This window comes from Chelonia mydas, chromosome 10 (genome assembly GCF_015237465.2).
Source record: "Chelonia mydas isolate rCheMyd1 chromosome 10, rCheMyd1.pri.v2, whole genome shotgun sequence".
Lineage (NCBI taxonomy): Eukaryota > Metazoa > Chordata > Testudines > Cheloniidae > Chelonia > Chelonia mydas.
In genome coordinates this window covers 49,334,982-49,352,516 of record NC_051250.2, presented here as the reverse complement: position 1 = coordinate 49,352,516, position 17,535 = coordinate 49,334,982, and the positions used below count along the sequence as shown (strand labels likewise).

At 40.8% G+C, this 17,535-nt stretch overlaps 1 protein-coding gene across 3 annotated transcripts in view; it reads left to right on the top strand.

The window, feature by feature from the left end:
* TMEM266 (transmembrane protein 266) overlaps positions 1 to 17,535 on the top strand; it is a 122,096-nt gene that overhangs the window by 49,573 nt on the left and 54,988 nt on the right. For 2 of the 3 annotated variants that reach the window (XM_043523914.1, XM_043523913.1), the window contains one exon: positions 11,495 to 11,649. The exons of the other annotated variant lie outside the window; for it this stretch is intronic. In XM_043523914.1, the coding sequence (XP_043379849.1) occupies positions 11,495 to 11,649 (155 nt within the window). The remainder of the gene's footprint in view (positions 1 to 11,494; positions 11,650 to 17,535) is intronic. 3 annotated transcript variants of the gene reach the window in all.

The following is a 17,535-nucleotide window of genomic DNA, read 5'->3' as shown; positions in this document are numbered from 1 at the left end:
AAGGTGCCACTGGACTCCGTGTTGTTTTTGTAGATACACACTAACATGGCTATCCCACTGATAAATGACTGCACAGTGGCTCATTTGGAAAGCTGTCTCCCTTAGTGTGAATCTACATAAAACTAGCATCACCTTTGATAAGGAGACCAATAGCCCAACATTGGATTATATAGCTACTGTTCATTACTATTTCCGTTTATATCATACCAAATCTATATAGCTACTTTTACTGCAAGATCTATCTAAAAACACTTCACAGTAAGTCAATCTGAGACTTCGAGATGAAGACATAAAAAGGTTTATATAAGCTTAAAATTATTGACAATTAAATATGTTTTAATGTACACTTAGAAATCAGCAAAGATGAGATATCCTTGATCTACACTCAGCAGGTATTCCATGCTGCAGTCAGGAAGCAGAATGAGGGGAAAGTTCTTGCCATTAGTTTTTTTCCAAATTGGACTTCGTGAGATGTTTTCAGAAATTCCAAACAAGGGGAAATAAATTTCAGTTAGATGATATAAATATGATGCAATGCCACGTGTGTCTAAAGAGGCACTTTATAATTAATTTGAGTATGCAGGTGTAAGCCTGAGGCTATATTGCTATTGGATAAATATAAAACAAGATTAGTGCAAGTATTCAGCCCTAGTAGCTGCAGATTTCACCATCTGAAGCGCCATTCTTCAAGGTCCAAAGATCTGTTAGAATGGATACTTCAACTGCTTGCATCCTGGGTGCAGAAACAGACCTGTCAGTCATGGGCAGCAGCAGAATGCCCCACTCTCTGAAATTCCCTCCAGCTTTATCTGCCTCCGTAGTGGCCAGTGGCTCAGCTCCCTGCTATGAAGCTTTTCTGTGGAAAATTCCAGACTTTATTTCAAATTTCTGACTAGCAGATCGGTTGAAAAATGTGTCTGTCTAATTCCCATCCCTGTCACAGGACTTCATTTGCCATGTTGGGAGATTGCCCCCTCAACTGTGCTTCCCCTTTGGAGGCATTTGCAGCAGTTGGTGCTCCTGCAGGCCTCAGGGAGTGAGTTAGGCTGAGAAAAGTCAGAGGCAAAGGGAGAGGTCTTTGCAGTCTGCTTCACCCTCTTACCTACTGTTTTTTGTGGGAGCTTGGCTGTACTATGGGCAGAACACAGTTTCCTCCTCACAGCCCAAACTGGGCAGGGTTACCTCAGTCCACCCTTCCCCAGGCAGGAAAGAAGCTGAGCAGGATTGGAATAGCCGGCTCCAGGGGCAAGCAGCTCCTCCACCCCTATCTCCAGGATGGGAATGACTTCAGAGGGGCAGCGTGCCAAATGGTAGATTAAACGTAAATCCCAATAATCCACACCAGCAACCATGCTCCCAACTGTGAAGGTCAGTCACCTCCTCCCCCACCTCTGTCTCCCCACAGGCTGTATATGGAGGGCACTGGACCTACCACAGACTCTGCCAACATCACAGACTGCAGCAAGATGTCTTTGGAGCTATCTCTCTCTTCCAGCTGCCGCCTCACCTCTGTAACAGGCGTCCTGGGATTCCCAGGCTGCCACCTCCAGGGAAAACACACAACCATATGGCAAATCCGCTTCCCATGCAGTAGAGAGGGGTAGATCTTCTGTGAAAGCCCATCTTTGAACCTCAGGCCTGTACCTTCCTGAGAGACCCAAAAAGGGCCTGTGCTGGGGAGAGGACACAATAAGTCCCAGCCTCTTTGAAAACAGGGAGATTGCTAGACACTTGAAATATTTTTGGAGCAGTCTCTGAGCCCAGTTTCTCTCCCCCATCTGAAGCAGGATTATGGAGATAAATTCTCAAAGGGTAATTAATTAAACTTAGTGGTGTTTTCCCTGCTCACCTTCACAGAGTTCAGTGTGGCAGATCCATGCAAAAAGAACCAGGCCAGAGACTTGTGCGGACTCCTCTGGGCATGCCTGCACATACACACAGACACACACACAAGAGGGAATTCTTCCTTTTTGGGGGGAAAGGCCTGCTGTCTGAATCAGAGTTAGGGAATCAAATAATAAAAATATATATTAACAATAAACAAACAAACCAAAAGACGTGGAGGATAGACTTATAGGCAGAGTACAGAGTATTGTGAAACTATGCTTAGGACAGGTTTCAGAGTAGCAGCCGTGTTAGTCTGTATCCACAGAAAGAAAAGGAATACTTGTGGCACGTTAGAGACGAACAAATTTATTTGAGCATAAGCTTTCGTGAGCCACAGCTCACTTCATCGGATGCATGCGGTGGAATATACAGTGGGGAGATTTTATATCACAGAGAACATGAAACAATGGGTGTTACCATACACACTGTAACGAGAGTGATCATAGATTCATAGATACTAAGGTCAGAAGGGACCATTATGATCATCTAGTCTGACCTCCTGCACAATGCAGGCCACAGAATTTCACCCACCGACTCCTGCGAAAAACCTCTCACCTATGTCTGAACTATTGAAGTCCTCAAATCGTGGTTTAAAGACTTCAAGGAGCAGAGACTCCTCCAGCAAGTGACCCATGCCCCATGCTACAGAGGAAGGCGAAAAACCCCCAGGGACTCTTCCAATCTGCCCTGGAGGAAAATTCTTTCCCGACCCCAAATATGGTGATCAGCTAAACCCTGAGCATATGGGCAAGATTCACCAGCCAGATACTACAGAAAATTCTTTCCTGGGTAACTCAGATCCCACCCCATCTAACATCCCATCACAGGCCATTAGGCCTATTTACCATGAATATTTAATTATCAAAACCATGTTATCCCATCATACCATCTCCTCCATAAACTTATCGAGTTTAATCTTAAAGCCAGATAGATCTTTTGCCCCCACTGCTTCCCTTGGAAGGCTATTCCAAAACTTCATTTGATCAGGTAAGGTGAGCTATGCTTAGGACCGTGGTTCTCAAACATTTGTATTGGTGACCCCTTTTACTCAGCAAGCCTCTGAATGCGACCCCCCCCCCCTTATAAATTAAGATTTGCTAGGTGGTCACATGACCATCAATAAATAAACTCACCAAAATTTAACCTATTGGTTATCTGGTCTTTAACCAATGCCATTTTTTATCAGAAGGCTTCTCCACACTACAAAGTGCAGGAGAAAATGGAGGATATATAATATACCTCATTTGGAATATCTGTACCTAAAAGATAAGCCTGTTCCTGACCCTGGAGGAACACCGCATTGAAGATTCTATTGTAACAGATCCGCGGACCTTAGGGCGATGAAGAATAGAAAAACGTGTGTGTGCCACAGATTGGATACTGCACTTGTACAAAGGATGGGAACAAAATAACCGAAAGGTTCTATTCAACCCTCACTGTTACTGTGAGGTTCTCATTAAGATATTGGGAGTTGTTCAAGATGTTGGAGAGAGTGGACACCAAAATAGAAGTGTTATTATAAGGGAAATTGTTAACCAGAAATCTAGTGAGTGTTTAAAAATGAGTTAAAAGTAGCTTCAGGTGCCACTCCTAATTTTTATGGTTTTATGTTGGTATTTTCTATTTTATAAAAATATTTTCTCTCTCGACTGCTGTGTAAAAGACCCGCACAACTAATGGGAAATTAATAGGAAAGAGTGAAACTGACTATAGACAGAAAATATTAAATGCACAAATAAACAAATGGAGAAAATCCTAGATACATTTTTTGTAATCTCATAATAGATTAAAAAACTTAGCCAGAAGTGCAAATGTTTTGGGTTTTGTTTTGTGTGTGTAGGGGGGCAGATTGTTTAATTTAAGTAATGGACAGTGTCCCTAAATATGAAGAAAATGAGTCTGGTCCATAGCTTATGCTCGTTGTGTTTTATCTGGTGGATATACCTGCATGGATTTTTTCTTAACTATTTGTCTTAGTTTGTTGCTTCTGTGCTCAGCCACATTTAAAATCTACTTACATTTGCTTAGGTAGAGAGTAAAATAAACTATAGAAAAATGTTAAAGAAAAATGATGGGAAGTAGGATAAGAGGAGGAAGCAGAGAAGAGAGAGCAGCTAAATAGGAACTCTGGGGGCTGGAGTTGTTGAACAGCTGGGGATGGAAAAAATGGTCAAAGACTTGTCAACAATATTAGGAATTTAAACATGAGAATAATAAATCTTCATGCTTTTAATTTTCAAATCATTGTACAAACAGTAATTAATGCATTCAACCTTCCTGTGAGAAAGGGATGGAAGTATCATTATCTACATTTTACAAATGGGGAAACTGTGGCACAGAATTTAAAGGCCAAATTTTCAAAAGTGACATTTGATTTTTGGTGCCGTAATTTTTAGGGAGTGAGTTTAGGTCATTTTATTCAGTGGGAGCAGAATCACAGCCCAGGAGTATGAATTTCAGAGATGCTGAGCACCAGCAGCTCTCAGTGAACTCAATAGCAAAACTTCCACTGACTTTAATGGTGCAGGACCAATCCCTTGGTGTCTTAAAATAGTCACGAGCCTAAGGCCAAACAGCAAGTCCTTGTATTACAGTAACTCTTCTAAAATTTTCTCTAAACAAAGCTTTTTGGATAGACTTTTTTTAAAAACGTTCCTGTGTTTATTTTAATGATTTCTTCTTGTGCAATGTTCTTGGCAGTCTTCTCCAGATGTGAAGTGTAGAATTAAGGCTGGATTACATCTTTGTGCTGCTTCACTCCCCTTCTCCAGATGAAATGTCAGTGCATATTTATATAGATGTGATTTAGGATTCTTGCACCTGAATCTCTCAGCCTTTGGATATTTTTAAAATTGCTTCTCTTTCTGATTCATCAAAGTTCTTTTCATAGTCTACACTGTAATAAAAGACTCTACAGCATGGCTTGTTTTATTCCACAATGACCTGTTTGCAGATGAACCACAGTAAAATCACTTTAATAAAATTAGCATAATGAAGTCAAGAGGTGAAATACTGGCTCCAGTAAAGTCTGGGAGCTTCACAATTGACTTCACTTTGGGGCCAGGATTTCACCAGTACTTTGTTCACCAATACTATTATGATGAACTGATATAACCCTGACACAAGGTGGCATAACCTGTAGTTATATAAAATAGGTCCCTCATGTTTCTCTTCTCTTGAATGAATTCCTCTCCTATAGTTCTTCAAATTTCTTGTTCTCTATCTTATGGTGGACCATGCAAAGTAACTCCAACTCTTCCTGTTACTTTGAACATTTCTGTGCTTTTAGAAATCTGTTAGTTATTTCTGCTTTGTAATAAAGAAGTGATGTTTTGGGGTAAAGGAATGTTTTCTTTTTCCAAGGTATAAAATTGCATACTGACTATCTCTGCATAACATTCTTCATATCTTTTTAGAATCTATAAAGCTTTTGGTTAAGTTTACAGAAAGCAGCACATTACTCACAAGATCACAGGTATTGTGTTAATTGAAAAAATAACTGGACCCTAATTGTACAAGAACTTATGCACATGCATAAATTTACATGTATGTGTTAAAGTATGTAAATATTAAGCATTTGCATAAGCCTTTACAAGATCAGAGCTATAGTAGTGACATTTCATGGAAGATTTTGCACAGCAGCTGTGCAGTGCTGCATGTCACGACAATGCTTCAACCCAAACTACTTCTGTTACTACCATGGAATGTTGTGGGGTGTTTTCCTTCATTATTCTTTGTGTTGCTGTTGCTTTTTATTGGTTTTCTTGACAAGGTCAGTATTCTTATTCTAGATTTATTTTTCATCCTTGTTCTTGTTGTCTTATAACAGATTTAAACATTCTGTTCTTTCTGGCATTTTACATTGCCTCTTCATTTTCATTTTGTTTTTTGTGATCTCATTTCTTATTATTATTTTATTTGTAAAACACCAAGAATGTGCTAATTTTTTTCCTTCAGACAGTTTAGTCTGGCTTCTAAATTTGCATCAGATGGTGCTAGCGTCTTCATTATTTCTCTTTTTTTCCAAATCTTTGAATTATTATTTTGATTTCTGCCTAGTATTTTAGTTGTTTTTCTGCAAGATTTAGAGGGTCATTAACTAAAATGGGTTTAAGTTTCTGCCTTTCTTCCTTGGTTCGCCACTTGATACTATACAGGCTTGTACTATCCTACGTCACTCCTCTCAATTACTCTGTTCAACTCACACAGGCCCATGAAGATATCAGACTGATCCATGATGAATTACCCAGCCCCAAGGAGGGAGATGAGGTAGAGAGCTTTTAAGGCTGAACTGTCTCATTCAGTGAGCAAGCTCTCTCTCTCTCTGTTTACAAAAGTAATGTTTGGTTGGTTTATTGGGTTTTTTTAAAACATATGCATAACTGCCAGACATGAACTGGGGCCAGAAAGATGGAACAAAAGCAAAACGGCGAAATGTACTGAAGGAGACTGTAATGATGATTTGTTCTCCTGTGCAGTACTACATCATTGTTACTCTGTGTGCTCTGGTCCAAATCTAAGACCTGCATTGCAGCAGAAAATGTTTTCCCTCTTTTCCACTTTGAGCATTCGGCACTCTAAATTCTGTGTGATAACCGGCTCTTTATTGCAGAACATATAAAATGTTGCACTGCTCAGTCAGTATGTTACAAACATGTTCCATGATTTAGAAATGTCTTTCTGATTCTTTTCTGACACAGATCATTCAAAGTCTTCATGTGAACACTCTTACCTTCGGTAGGTTGTTTCTGTATGTGTCATGGTGCACAGGACTCTTTCAGCCTGATCTACATTAGCCTTTCTCCCTAATATTTCCCACCAGTACTTCCACTGGTATAGCTAAACCAATGGAAGCACTAATACAGGTAATGCAGTGAGTGCCCGTGTCTTACCCAAGATGCCGTGTTGACCTGCTGTGCGTAGCTAGTAATTACACTAGTAGAGCTGCAGTGGTGGTAGTAATCTCAGGGAAAAGGCCAGTGTGAGTGCAACTTGAATACTTGGTAGTATGCACAGTATGGTACAAGCTCAAAAGCAAGAGCAGTTGATTCTTCACATACCTGACCCTACATAGGTCACCTTTTGATAGGTTCCCATTTGAACACTCGCACACCTGTAATACTAAAGGAGGAAACTTTATACCAGAGCTGTCAGAAAAGAAAGTTTGCAAATCTCCTAAGTATTAAAACTTATTTAAAGAAATAATTCATGAAGTTATTCTTAGCTAAGCCTCTAAGGAGCAATCCAGTTGGAGGGTACAAGGCTGTACGTGTCTCTCAGAGTTCCTCAGGTCTTCTAGGTGCTACTTGCAAACTCCTGCCAGGCTCTGCTGCCTGGTTTCCCTCATCCAGGTCTAGGCTGCTACCCATACTTGTTGTATTTTTATCACTTCCTGGTCTGGGTCATGCCTTCTGTTGGCTAATTGCTAATCTTCATTTGTGTCCATCCCTAGATATAACCTGTTGCCCAGTTTTAGCCTGCAGATCATTTTGAGGGAGGGGAATGCTTACTAATTAGCCAGAAAGGCTGGTTACTATGCCATGAATATTTGGTTGGTTGGTTTGTTTTGCAAGACAGGGAAACAGAAACAGTGACAGATTTTAGTAGCTTGAATGAAGTGATTGTGGTTGCTCATTACCAAATAAATGTGGTAATTTTTTCCCCAATTTTGTTCAATGCTGAACATCTTTTTTAAAACCTGTGCATTAGTGCATCAAATTAGGCTAGTAATAGATTGGCTTTGCAAAAAGCCATGTTAAAAGTGTCTTTTTAAAACATTCCTGATCATTTCGATCAATATATATTTCAAATGTCCCATAATAAAACTGGGCACTTGTATATTGACTTCCATGAAAAGATTCCAATCTGCTTTACAAACATTAATTTGTTTTACCTCATATGGGTGTTGTGAGGCTAAGTGTTAAAAATAAATTCACATTTAAAATAAAATGTTAGGAAAACTGTCCCATCTTCATTCACACACCCAGTCCTGAGTTCAAAGTTCCATTTTCCCCCTTGCTTTGGATTTCGGAGTTTGCGATGTCTTCAGTTATTGTGGTGGAAACGCAGACTCCTCACCCCAGGCTTGCTATGCCTCTGTCTAGTGGTCAGAGCAGATGACTTGCTGTGTGAGTTTGGGCAAATAGCTGAACCTCTCTGGATAATTTTCAGTATATGTGAAGTGAGAATGACAACTAAAGGTGTATAATTCCTTGAAATCCTCAGATGACAGATTATACATGAGTGCACCCTGTTAATAAGTGAAGGAGCAGGTGGTTTTCCAGTTTTTAATTTTAAAATGTGTTTGTAATTTTGAGATAAAGATTTATAGGAGGGGTGGCCAACCTGAGCCAGAGAAGGAGCCAGAATGTACCAATGTAAATTGCCAAAGAGCCAGAGTAATACGTCAGCAGTCCCCCCATCAGCTTCCCCCCTTCCAGCTCCCAGCGCCTCCCACCCCACCGATCAGCAGCCCCGCTGATCAGCGCCTCCCCCTCCCTTTCCGTACCTCCCGATCAGCTTTTTCATGGCGTGCAGGAGGTTGCGGGGGGGGGAGGGAGCGAGGGCACGGCGGGCCAAGGAGAGTGTGGGGGAAGTGGTGGAGTGGGGGCAGGGCCTATGGCAGAGCAAGGAGTTGAGCAGTGAGCACCCGCTGGCACATTGGAAAGTTGGCGCCTGTAGCTCCAGCCCCAGAGTCAGCGCCTATACAAGGAGCTGCATATTAACTTCCGAAGAGCCACATGTGGCTCCTGAGCCACAGGTTGGCCACCCCGATTTATAGTCTGTTAATTAGAAAGAAACTTAAGCATTCTATGCTTTGCAGTTCACCTTTAAGAACAATGCTTTCCAAACTATAATACGATACTTTCGTTGCAAAGTTTTTGTACAGAATGAAAAATTGCTACGTGCATAGACAGCCAGTGCAGAGCTAGAGAGGTGAACTTTATTTTTCATGCATTATCAGTTCTTTAAGTAGTTACTAACTTAAACAATTAAATAATAATGTTAATCATTAGAGTGCCAGTGCGTAGTATATGCTGAGTAATGCAATCTATTTAAGTGTATGTATGTTCAGTGTCCTTAGAAGTCTTAAGAATAGGGAGATTTTTAAAAGTATGTAGCTAGGCCCTCTACTGATCATGCTGAGAATAGGAAAAAGGGAAAAGGAAGCGTTAAGCTAAGGAAAAGGAAGAGCTAAGAATTGGCGAAATAGAAGAGAAAGAAGGTGTAAGAACAAGAGAGAAGGATTAGGAAAATAAATAAGGCTATTCCTTATTGTAGATAAAAATATAACCACCAGGAGGGTGATCAGAAAATTATTCAAAACTAAAATAACAGCCATAATGAAGAATGTGATCCTGTTTTGAAATTAATGTAAAAAAAACCCTACCAATAAATCTAATGGCAAAAGGTCTCAGTCCACATAAAGGTCTGTCCCCAGACAGTTTGGAGGATTAGCACTTAAGTATTGAAAAGAAGAATAGTGGTTAAAATATGTGACCCAGAAGCAGGAGTTAGAGGTTCTATTCCCTGCTCTGCCACAGCTCTCTGTGTGCCTCAGTTTTCCTGCCTGTTAAAAGGGAACAAGTATACTAAGCTGACTTGCCAGGGATCTTGAGAGTGAGGTTTAGCTTATTTATGTTTGTGAAGCAGCTTAAGATCCTTGGATAGAAGAACATCAGAGTATTTTTTTTTTATTTTCCCACAAAAAGAATAAAAAGTCTGAAAGAGAACAACTTTTGCTTCACTTTTCAGTCATGTTCCTTACAGCTTGTGGCACTGGGAGTGCTTTCAAAACCAAGTTCTATAAACCAACCTAGTGCGGAAGTTTGCAGTGTTGTTGTAGCCACATTGGTCCAAGGATATTAGAGAGACAAAGAAGGTGAGGTAATATCTTTTATTGGACCAACTTCTGTTGGTGAGAGACACACACTTTCAAGCTCTTCTTTAGGTTTGAGAGCAGTTGTGAGCACTGGAATGAGATCTAGAAGATAAGGGAGTACATCAGCTTCCATCTATGAGATACTTTTTTCCCTGGTGACCAAATTGCAAATATGTGCCACAGACAGCTGGGAGGATTTTCCCCCTTGTTTTACCTCAAAACCCTATTTCTTCCCAAAGGCCTTATTTTTGAGCCACCAGCAGAGGAGGACCGAATGCAACTCCTTTAGGAGCCTGTCACTATCTCACCTTAAAATTGGGCTGAAGATTAGCATCACCCCTTTTTCCCAACCACCTATGTGCCTTTAATTTTTCTTTTTTTTTTTTCCCTATCTTTTTGGTGCTTTAGTTTTTTTGTTTTAATAATTGTTTAAAAATCTACAACTCCCAGTCTTTTACAGTTCATGTAGTGGTGTTTTGTTTCACATTTTTTCAGTCAGCATGTTTGAGACAGAGAAGCAGTATCTGGTGATTTCAGATGTTTACTCCAGAGTCTTGATGCATTTGAACTAAGGATAGATCTATATACTGTAAACCTTGCCAGATCTTCTTTCAAGTTTAAAGTGTCTGCACAGGAGGTCTTTAGGGTTAGTTAAGCAATCCCCTGGGGGAAGGAGCATTTCACTGAAACGTTCTTTTCTGAAGAGACTCGAGAGCTCTAAGTCCCTTAGTGATGCTTATGTAGCATTGAGACATACCCATTTCTCATTTTTGAAGATGTGGCATATGGCTGCATCAGGGAAGGCTGTGTGATGCTGATATGGTGGTGGGGTTTTTTTTTTCAGGTGTTTGACTCCCACATGAATTATGCCTCCATTGAATTTAGAGTTATTAATTCAGAGGTGGTATGCACCATCTCCCTCCCCCACGTACCACCAATATCCATGTATTTGCATTTTGTTCATGAGAACCACTGCATCCACTTGATCACTGATCTTACCACCCTTCCCTTCTCCAAGCACCCACTGCCACCTTTTGTAACATCATAGGCACTGCCTCTGGTGCACAGGGTAGGCTGAAGCACGACTGCATGCCTGCTTTGGCAACTTTTTCCAAGTCATCACAAAGATTAAGTGGTGTAGTGGTCGAAGATCATAATTCTCACTTCCAGAGGAACTACCACCAACTTCATTACTTTCCAGTCTAACTACAAAGAGTGAGTCTTTGCCCTGGCCTTCACAAATAAAAGCACATAACACACACATCAAAACAAACATACAAGAATTTTTTTCTTCTTGGGGATTGAAGAAGGGACCACACATGACAGATGTTAGTCGTATTGCTTAATGCATTGTTGAAAAGCACTCAGATATAATGGTGATGGGCCTGTTATAAAAATGTGACTAGAACAGAGGGTCTTGTTGAGTCCTCTAGACCAGGAAGAACTTCCTCCATAGTACAGGTGCAATTAAGGATGCCCATTAAATTCAGGTAGTTTCAGTTGATATATGTAACTAGCATCCAACTCTATACTAATTCAGAAAATTAGACAAGAGAAGAGGCTGTATTTAACAGAGAAATTAATAAAAGTAAATAGGATTTGGACTGATGGTCACATCTATTCTAGCAGCACTTCTCTCACTTAGAGTCCATTACTCTTTACCTTCTCTTCCTCTCTCTTTCTCTCTCTTCTCCCCTCCCTGCCCCCCTTGTTTTATTTCTTTAGATCTAACTGGCTAAAGCCGTGCTGTGGGAGACGAGCAGCTGTGTGGCAGGTATTTTTGCTCAGTGCAAGTCTCAACAGTTTCCTGGTAGCCTGTGTAGTGTTGGTGGTGATTCTCCTGACTCTGGAACTCCTAATAGATATAAAGCTTCTCCAGTGTGAGTAGCAGGCTTTTTTAAAAAATTTGATCGAAGATAAATGGTGTTTAGATTTAACTTGCTTGGGGGAGGAGGGTTGGTCATGTAAGTAGTTTAAAAGTTAGATAATGACCTTTACTGTACTTTTAATACAGTGGAACCCTGGTATAGTGAAGTCCTCCCCTTCCCCACAGAGCAAATTCGTTATGGAACACATTTTCAGAGGATGCAGGTAGAATTCACCTGAAAAAATGTGCCCACACCTTGTTCACCTGCAAAAACTGCACACTCCCATTATGATAACCTTCTCCAATTTGCATACACCAGAAAACAGGGCATTTGTGCAGTCAAAAGGACACTTCTGTGGTAGTTATATGTATGTATGCAAATAGGTATGTGTGGATTTTGCTGGTGCAGTTGGTGCTCTCTCTTTTAGTAATTTGTCCCTATAAACAGAGATTTGTTGGAACTGAAATTACAATTTGTGTCTGGCAATGCATTGAAACAATTAAGGCTTTCCTTCTACTTCACTAACATATTGTAAGACAAATAACAACAACACAAGTGAAGTTTTGCTATATCTGAATTCACTCTACACAGGTTCCATGGTACAGGCAATTTTTAATTGTGTTGCTTTGCTTCCTGGTTGAGCTGTTCTTTCACTGTTCTCTCCCTCCATTCTTTTTTGCTCAGTCACACAAAACTCATCTGAATGTAAGCGCCAACAAGTTTTCCTGTGCTAAATATTAAAGGTGCCCTTTAAAAAAGAAATTATGTAGAAATATATAGAAATAACTATAAGGGGTTTAGACACACCCACAATGGCAAAAAAATGAACCGTTAAAGATTAAGGAACTCTAGGGTGATATTCTTGAGCTTTGCTATTTGACTTCAGTGGTCTCAGGATTTCATCCCAAAGATCAGTTTATGTAGTGTAATGGAGTGCTGTAAAGCAGTGGTTCTCAACCAGAGGTCCAGGGCCCCTAGGCGGGCCGCGAGTGGGTTCCAGGGGGTCTGCCAAGCAGGACCAGTGTTAGACTTTCTGGGGCCCAGCGCAGAAAGCCGAAGTCCCACTGCTGAAGCATGGGGCCCTGAGCCCCGCCACCTGGGGCTGAAGCAGAAGCCTGAGGAACTTAGCTTCACGGTGCCCTCTGTTGCATGGAGCCCTGGGCAATTGCTCTGCTTGCTATCCCTTAACACTGGTCCTGGCAGAAACCAGTTATTGTGGCACAGGTGGGCCATGGAGTTTTTAGAGCATGTTTTTTTGGTGGGGAGGTGGGGCTCAGAAAGAAAAACCCTGCTTTAAGGGTAATATTAAGGGAGCCACTATTAGCAGCAGCCTGAGTTGTTGTTTTATTTTATAAGCCCTGTAAGAAGGAATGCTGACTGGGCCTTCCCCTACACCCTACCTATATTTGACCTGGTCCCTTTATACCTATCTATATCACACCTCAAACATTTCTATGAAACCATCCCTTCCAGCCTCAGACAACCCCATCAGCTATTTGTGAGGCTCTGCCATCCTTGCTAACCCAACTCCTCTGTAAACAGGGAAGTCAGGAGGCGGCACCAAAATGCAGTCTTCCAAGTATTTGGGGTTATCGGCTATGGGATTCAATCTTTAGAGCTGAACTAAGAGAGGATCACAGAGAAATTCAGTGATGGCACTTTGATAGGTCAGGTGTGTGCCTAAGGCCCATTGCATATGCCTAAAGTTGTCACTGCTAGTAGAGCTAATGGTTGAATCCTAAACACTGGATTTATTTGCTTTTGTGGGTTTGTCTTAGACTTCTAACACTATTTCGGAAGGATCTCCTGCATTCTTTACCATTTGTTTCCCCATCAATACTCCTCTCTGAGGAGTGCTGCATGTGACATCTTTCAGAGCCCACCAACCTCTACCCCAGAGAGGTTTGTGCCAGGCAAACAGATGGTACTAGGCTGAGCATTTTGTCTCTGCGCTACTCTCCATTCTTGCTGGCCCTGTGCGTAAAAGACTGCTGCATGGCAGTTCACTGCATTGACACTAAACCATCAACACACCACGCTTCTCATTATTTCATGTAGCTTTTGTTACATTAAATTCCTTGGGTTTTGTTCTTTAACCGCTTATGGAATATATGGGAGGAGTTAACATAAATACTATAATTCTGTGAAACGAAGACTGTACTTTTAACTTAATCTTTCAAAAGCCATTAGTGTGCAATTATATTTTTTAAAAATGTAATTGTAGCATATAATAATTCCCTGTAGTATATGAAAGCAACGTATACAAGTGTATTAAGGATATGCTATTGTACATCACTGCCAATTTTGTTTCTAATAAAAGCCATTAATCCACATTAGAGACTGCAATCACCAAGGAAATCTGTTTTCTTAGAGTGTTTTTAATGGTTTTGAATTACATGTGCAAAAATATTGTAAAAAAAATTAAGCTTCTATGATTGTTAAAATCCCAGGGCAAAATTCTCCTCTCAGATTCTTGTGCTGATTTCAGTTGCACTTGGCACTTGTTCAGTGGGCACAACTCCTTGTTGTCATCAATGGAAATTGTATCTGCAAAAGTGCAGATTATGCAAATGAGAAATTAATAGACCTTGAGTGAATTTAGCATGAAGCATATTTGATATGGCAGACTCTATGTACATTAACTAAATAATCTCTTATTGCCCCAGTAATGTACGGAAGCACTGTTCTCCATATTTTGTGGATGGAGAAATGAAAGCAGATTAAGTTACTTGTCCAGGGTCTGAGAGAAGGGGTTCATTAGCAGAGCCATGATTAGAATTCTTTAGTTTTTGGCTCCCTGTCCTCTCTAGACCATGCATCTCCATCTCTTTGCCAAACCACTTCCAATAGTGGTGGGAGTGACTTACTACTGCCCTTTTCCTGCGATTGGATAAATATAGGTACATCTGTATACCTGCATGAAGTCCTATTGAAATCAGTGGGGCTCCACACAGGTGCAAGAATCCACCTGCATGTATCTGTTTGCTAGATCTGGGCCTATGTAAGTACTTGTATAGCTGTACAATGAAAATGAATATAAAGATGAAACCATGCCTTAGTGGGAATTTGTTTGGCTTTATTTCTTATAAGGGTTTGATCATTTCACAGTGTTAAAACAACAGTGTGACAGCTCAGAAGAGAATTGCAGCATGTTTGGAAATGATTTTTAATGATTTTTAGAGGTGCTGAATTTCTATAGCTCCCTTCACAGGTACTGGAACTAGGGGTGCTGGGGGAGCTCCTGCACCCCCTGGCTTGAAGTGGTTTCAGTTATATACAGGGTTTACTGTTTAGTTCAATGGCTCTCAGCACCGCCACTATAAAAATTGTTCCAGGACCCCGTCTCCCTTTTGAGTTCAGTGGGAGCTGCAGGTACTGAAAACCTACAAAAAAAAAAAAAGATAAGTCGTACCCTTTGACTGTTTTTTTGGTTTGTTTGATTTTTCGTCTTTTCTTTAAGAATGTTAATTTTTTTAAAAAAAGTTTACAAGCCCAAGAAATTCAGAGGTAAGGCTGCACTTCTACAACAAGCCAGATTCACACAAATAGTAGACTGTGACTGTGCCCCACTAGAGTTTGGACAATGTAGTGTTCTCACATTGTTTCTGAAGCAATCGTGTTGTTTCTACAGTTCAATGTGAGGAAGTCTGTATGTTCAGTTGGATGTCTTTAAGGAAGAGAAGGCAATTGAGAGTGGTGGAATGCCAACTCGGTTCATGGGACATTGATTCAGCTCTTGTTCAGGAACTTCTTGCCTGGAAGGTTCTTTGAAACTGTTTACTGTTGATACCACTCGGGCGCTTTAATTGTGTCACCATCGTGCAGTATATCTAGCAGTCTTTGCTGCACATGTTGCAATATGAGAAATCCATTTTGCCCCACCCCAAATTACCATATGTTATACCTTGCTTGCACACTAGGGGGCAGTTGGAAGACTGCATGTCAATGGATTAGGATTAGAACGCTCCCCGCAAATGGATTTCCCCCATTTCCCAGCCCTGCCCTCTTGTTTAAGCAGCGTGCTGTTGAAATTATCTAAAGTATTGTGTGCTTATTTCTTTTTTATTAATCAATAATTGTGATTGCTGAAATTCATTGGTACCATACATGGCAATTTCTACTGACCCCCTATTACCATATTTTAAGGAATATCAGTGGCAACTAAAATGATGTTATTCCTTGAATCCTAATCCCCCTTATCTCCCATTATTCTGCTACAACCTGGCATCTTCATGCACACAAAGATGCCCAAAACACTTTTCCATTGTGCAGTAATTCAACCTATCTTCTCAAGCAGTTTTGATCCTTTGTAGACAAGCTCCTAGGACCTGGGCAGGCACACGGTGTTTGGGGGTAGAATTTCTTGTCTTCTTTGCGTTTTTTTCTGAGACTGCAGGAATGTGAACTTTGATACATGTACTGAACATGACCTTTCAGTGTTCTGCTTTGCTATGTGAACAAAGCTCTCCTCATCCTAGACACCCACCATGTGCAGATAACCTTGCAGCTGAACTTGTCCAGAAAGTCCTCCATGTCTCAAAGGTATATTAACCCTTTATAGACAGCCCAGGCCCGAATCTTTCTGGCGTGGTAATGCAGTGGTCCTCAGTGGGGTAACACAAAGACAAACTTGGCAGTTTGACAGCTATATGCTTACTGAAACATATTGTATGAAATGGTTTCATTCCTATAATACATTTTTCTTTATTTTGAACCTGCATTGACAGTTTAGAGTTAAATGTGTTCATAGTATGTGTATTCTGTGAGCAATTCATCTTTATTAGGTGGTTTGATGTCAGATGATATTTCACATTTTTCTAATCCAGCTCAATTGTATTCAAATATTGTTAAAAATTACATTGGTTCTCCAAGGTATTTCTAATACTGGTCTCAATGCAGGTGTTCATTTTGGTTTTGTAGAATCAAACTAACTGTGAGTGGGGCAGGGACCTGATGCCTTGTTCTTCTGTGAAACCTGTGACCTATATGTTCCATAGTTAGACACCTGAATAAGCAATCAGTTCTGAAAATCAGGCCACTTACTTAGGTGCCTAATATGGATAAAGGGGTCTATGTTCATGCATCTGTTCTTGAAAATCTTGGTCCAAACAATTATTGGTCTTCCAGAATAAATTAAAAGATTTTAAAAAATTATTTAAAGGAATAATGACTAGTTATTTTTGTTAGTTTATAAAATTTTACTCTTAAGTTTTCAGTTGCACAGGATTTAGTCTCATCTCCTAGTAAAGCCAATCAGACTTGTGCCCCTATATCCTGGAACAATGACAATACAGGGTATTGCGCACCAAAGATTTGATTCTGTAGCAGCTCCACACATAGGACAGATGCAGACTCTGACCTGCAGTGTCATTCCTGTGTTCCTCTTTTCCTACAGGGCTTCAAACTGGGCTGACAGCTTTTGATAGAATTGTGATTCATCTCCATCGCAAGCAGCCCACTGCCCCAACCAGGATGTGGGTGGTCTGACCTAGTCGTCAGAATAGAAGTCAGGCTGGGTCAGATACCAGGAGGTCAGAGGGCAAATTGGGAGTCAGGAGGCAGGGTCAGGTTACCAGGAGATCAGGCAGTAGGAGCAGGTGTTGCAGAGGATGCAGTCCCTAGCAAGGGAAACCCAGTTGCATGGACAATTTCCTGTTCCTGAGATTGGTTTAAATAGAAACTGAGGACCAGTCAGGACCCCCAGCATTCCACCAATTAGATCCCAGGATAGGAGTCTTCTGACAGAAGTCAGCTTCTATTCTGACAGTAATTAGGAGAACACTGGTTGGTGGGTTGGAACTTATTAGCACCTAAGAGCCCTATGGACTAGGGTTCAAGACACCCACTGCCTCCAAAACCTCTACTAGAGAAAGGGAATGGAGAGTCTCCACAATCACC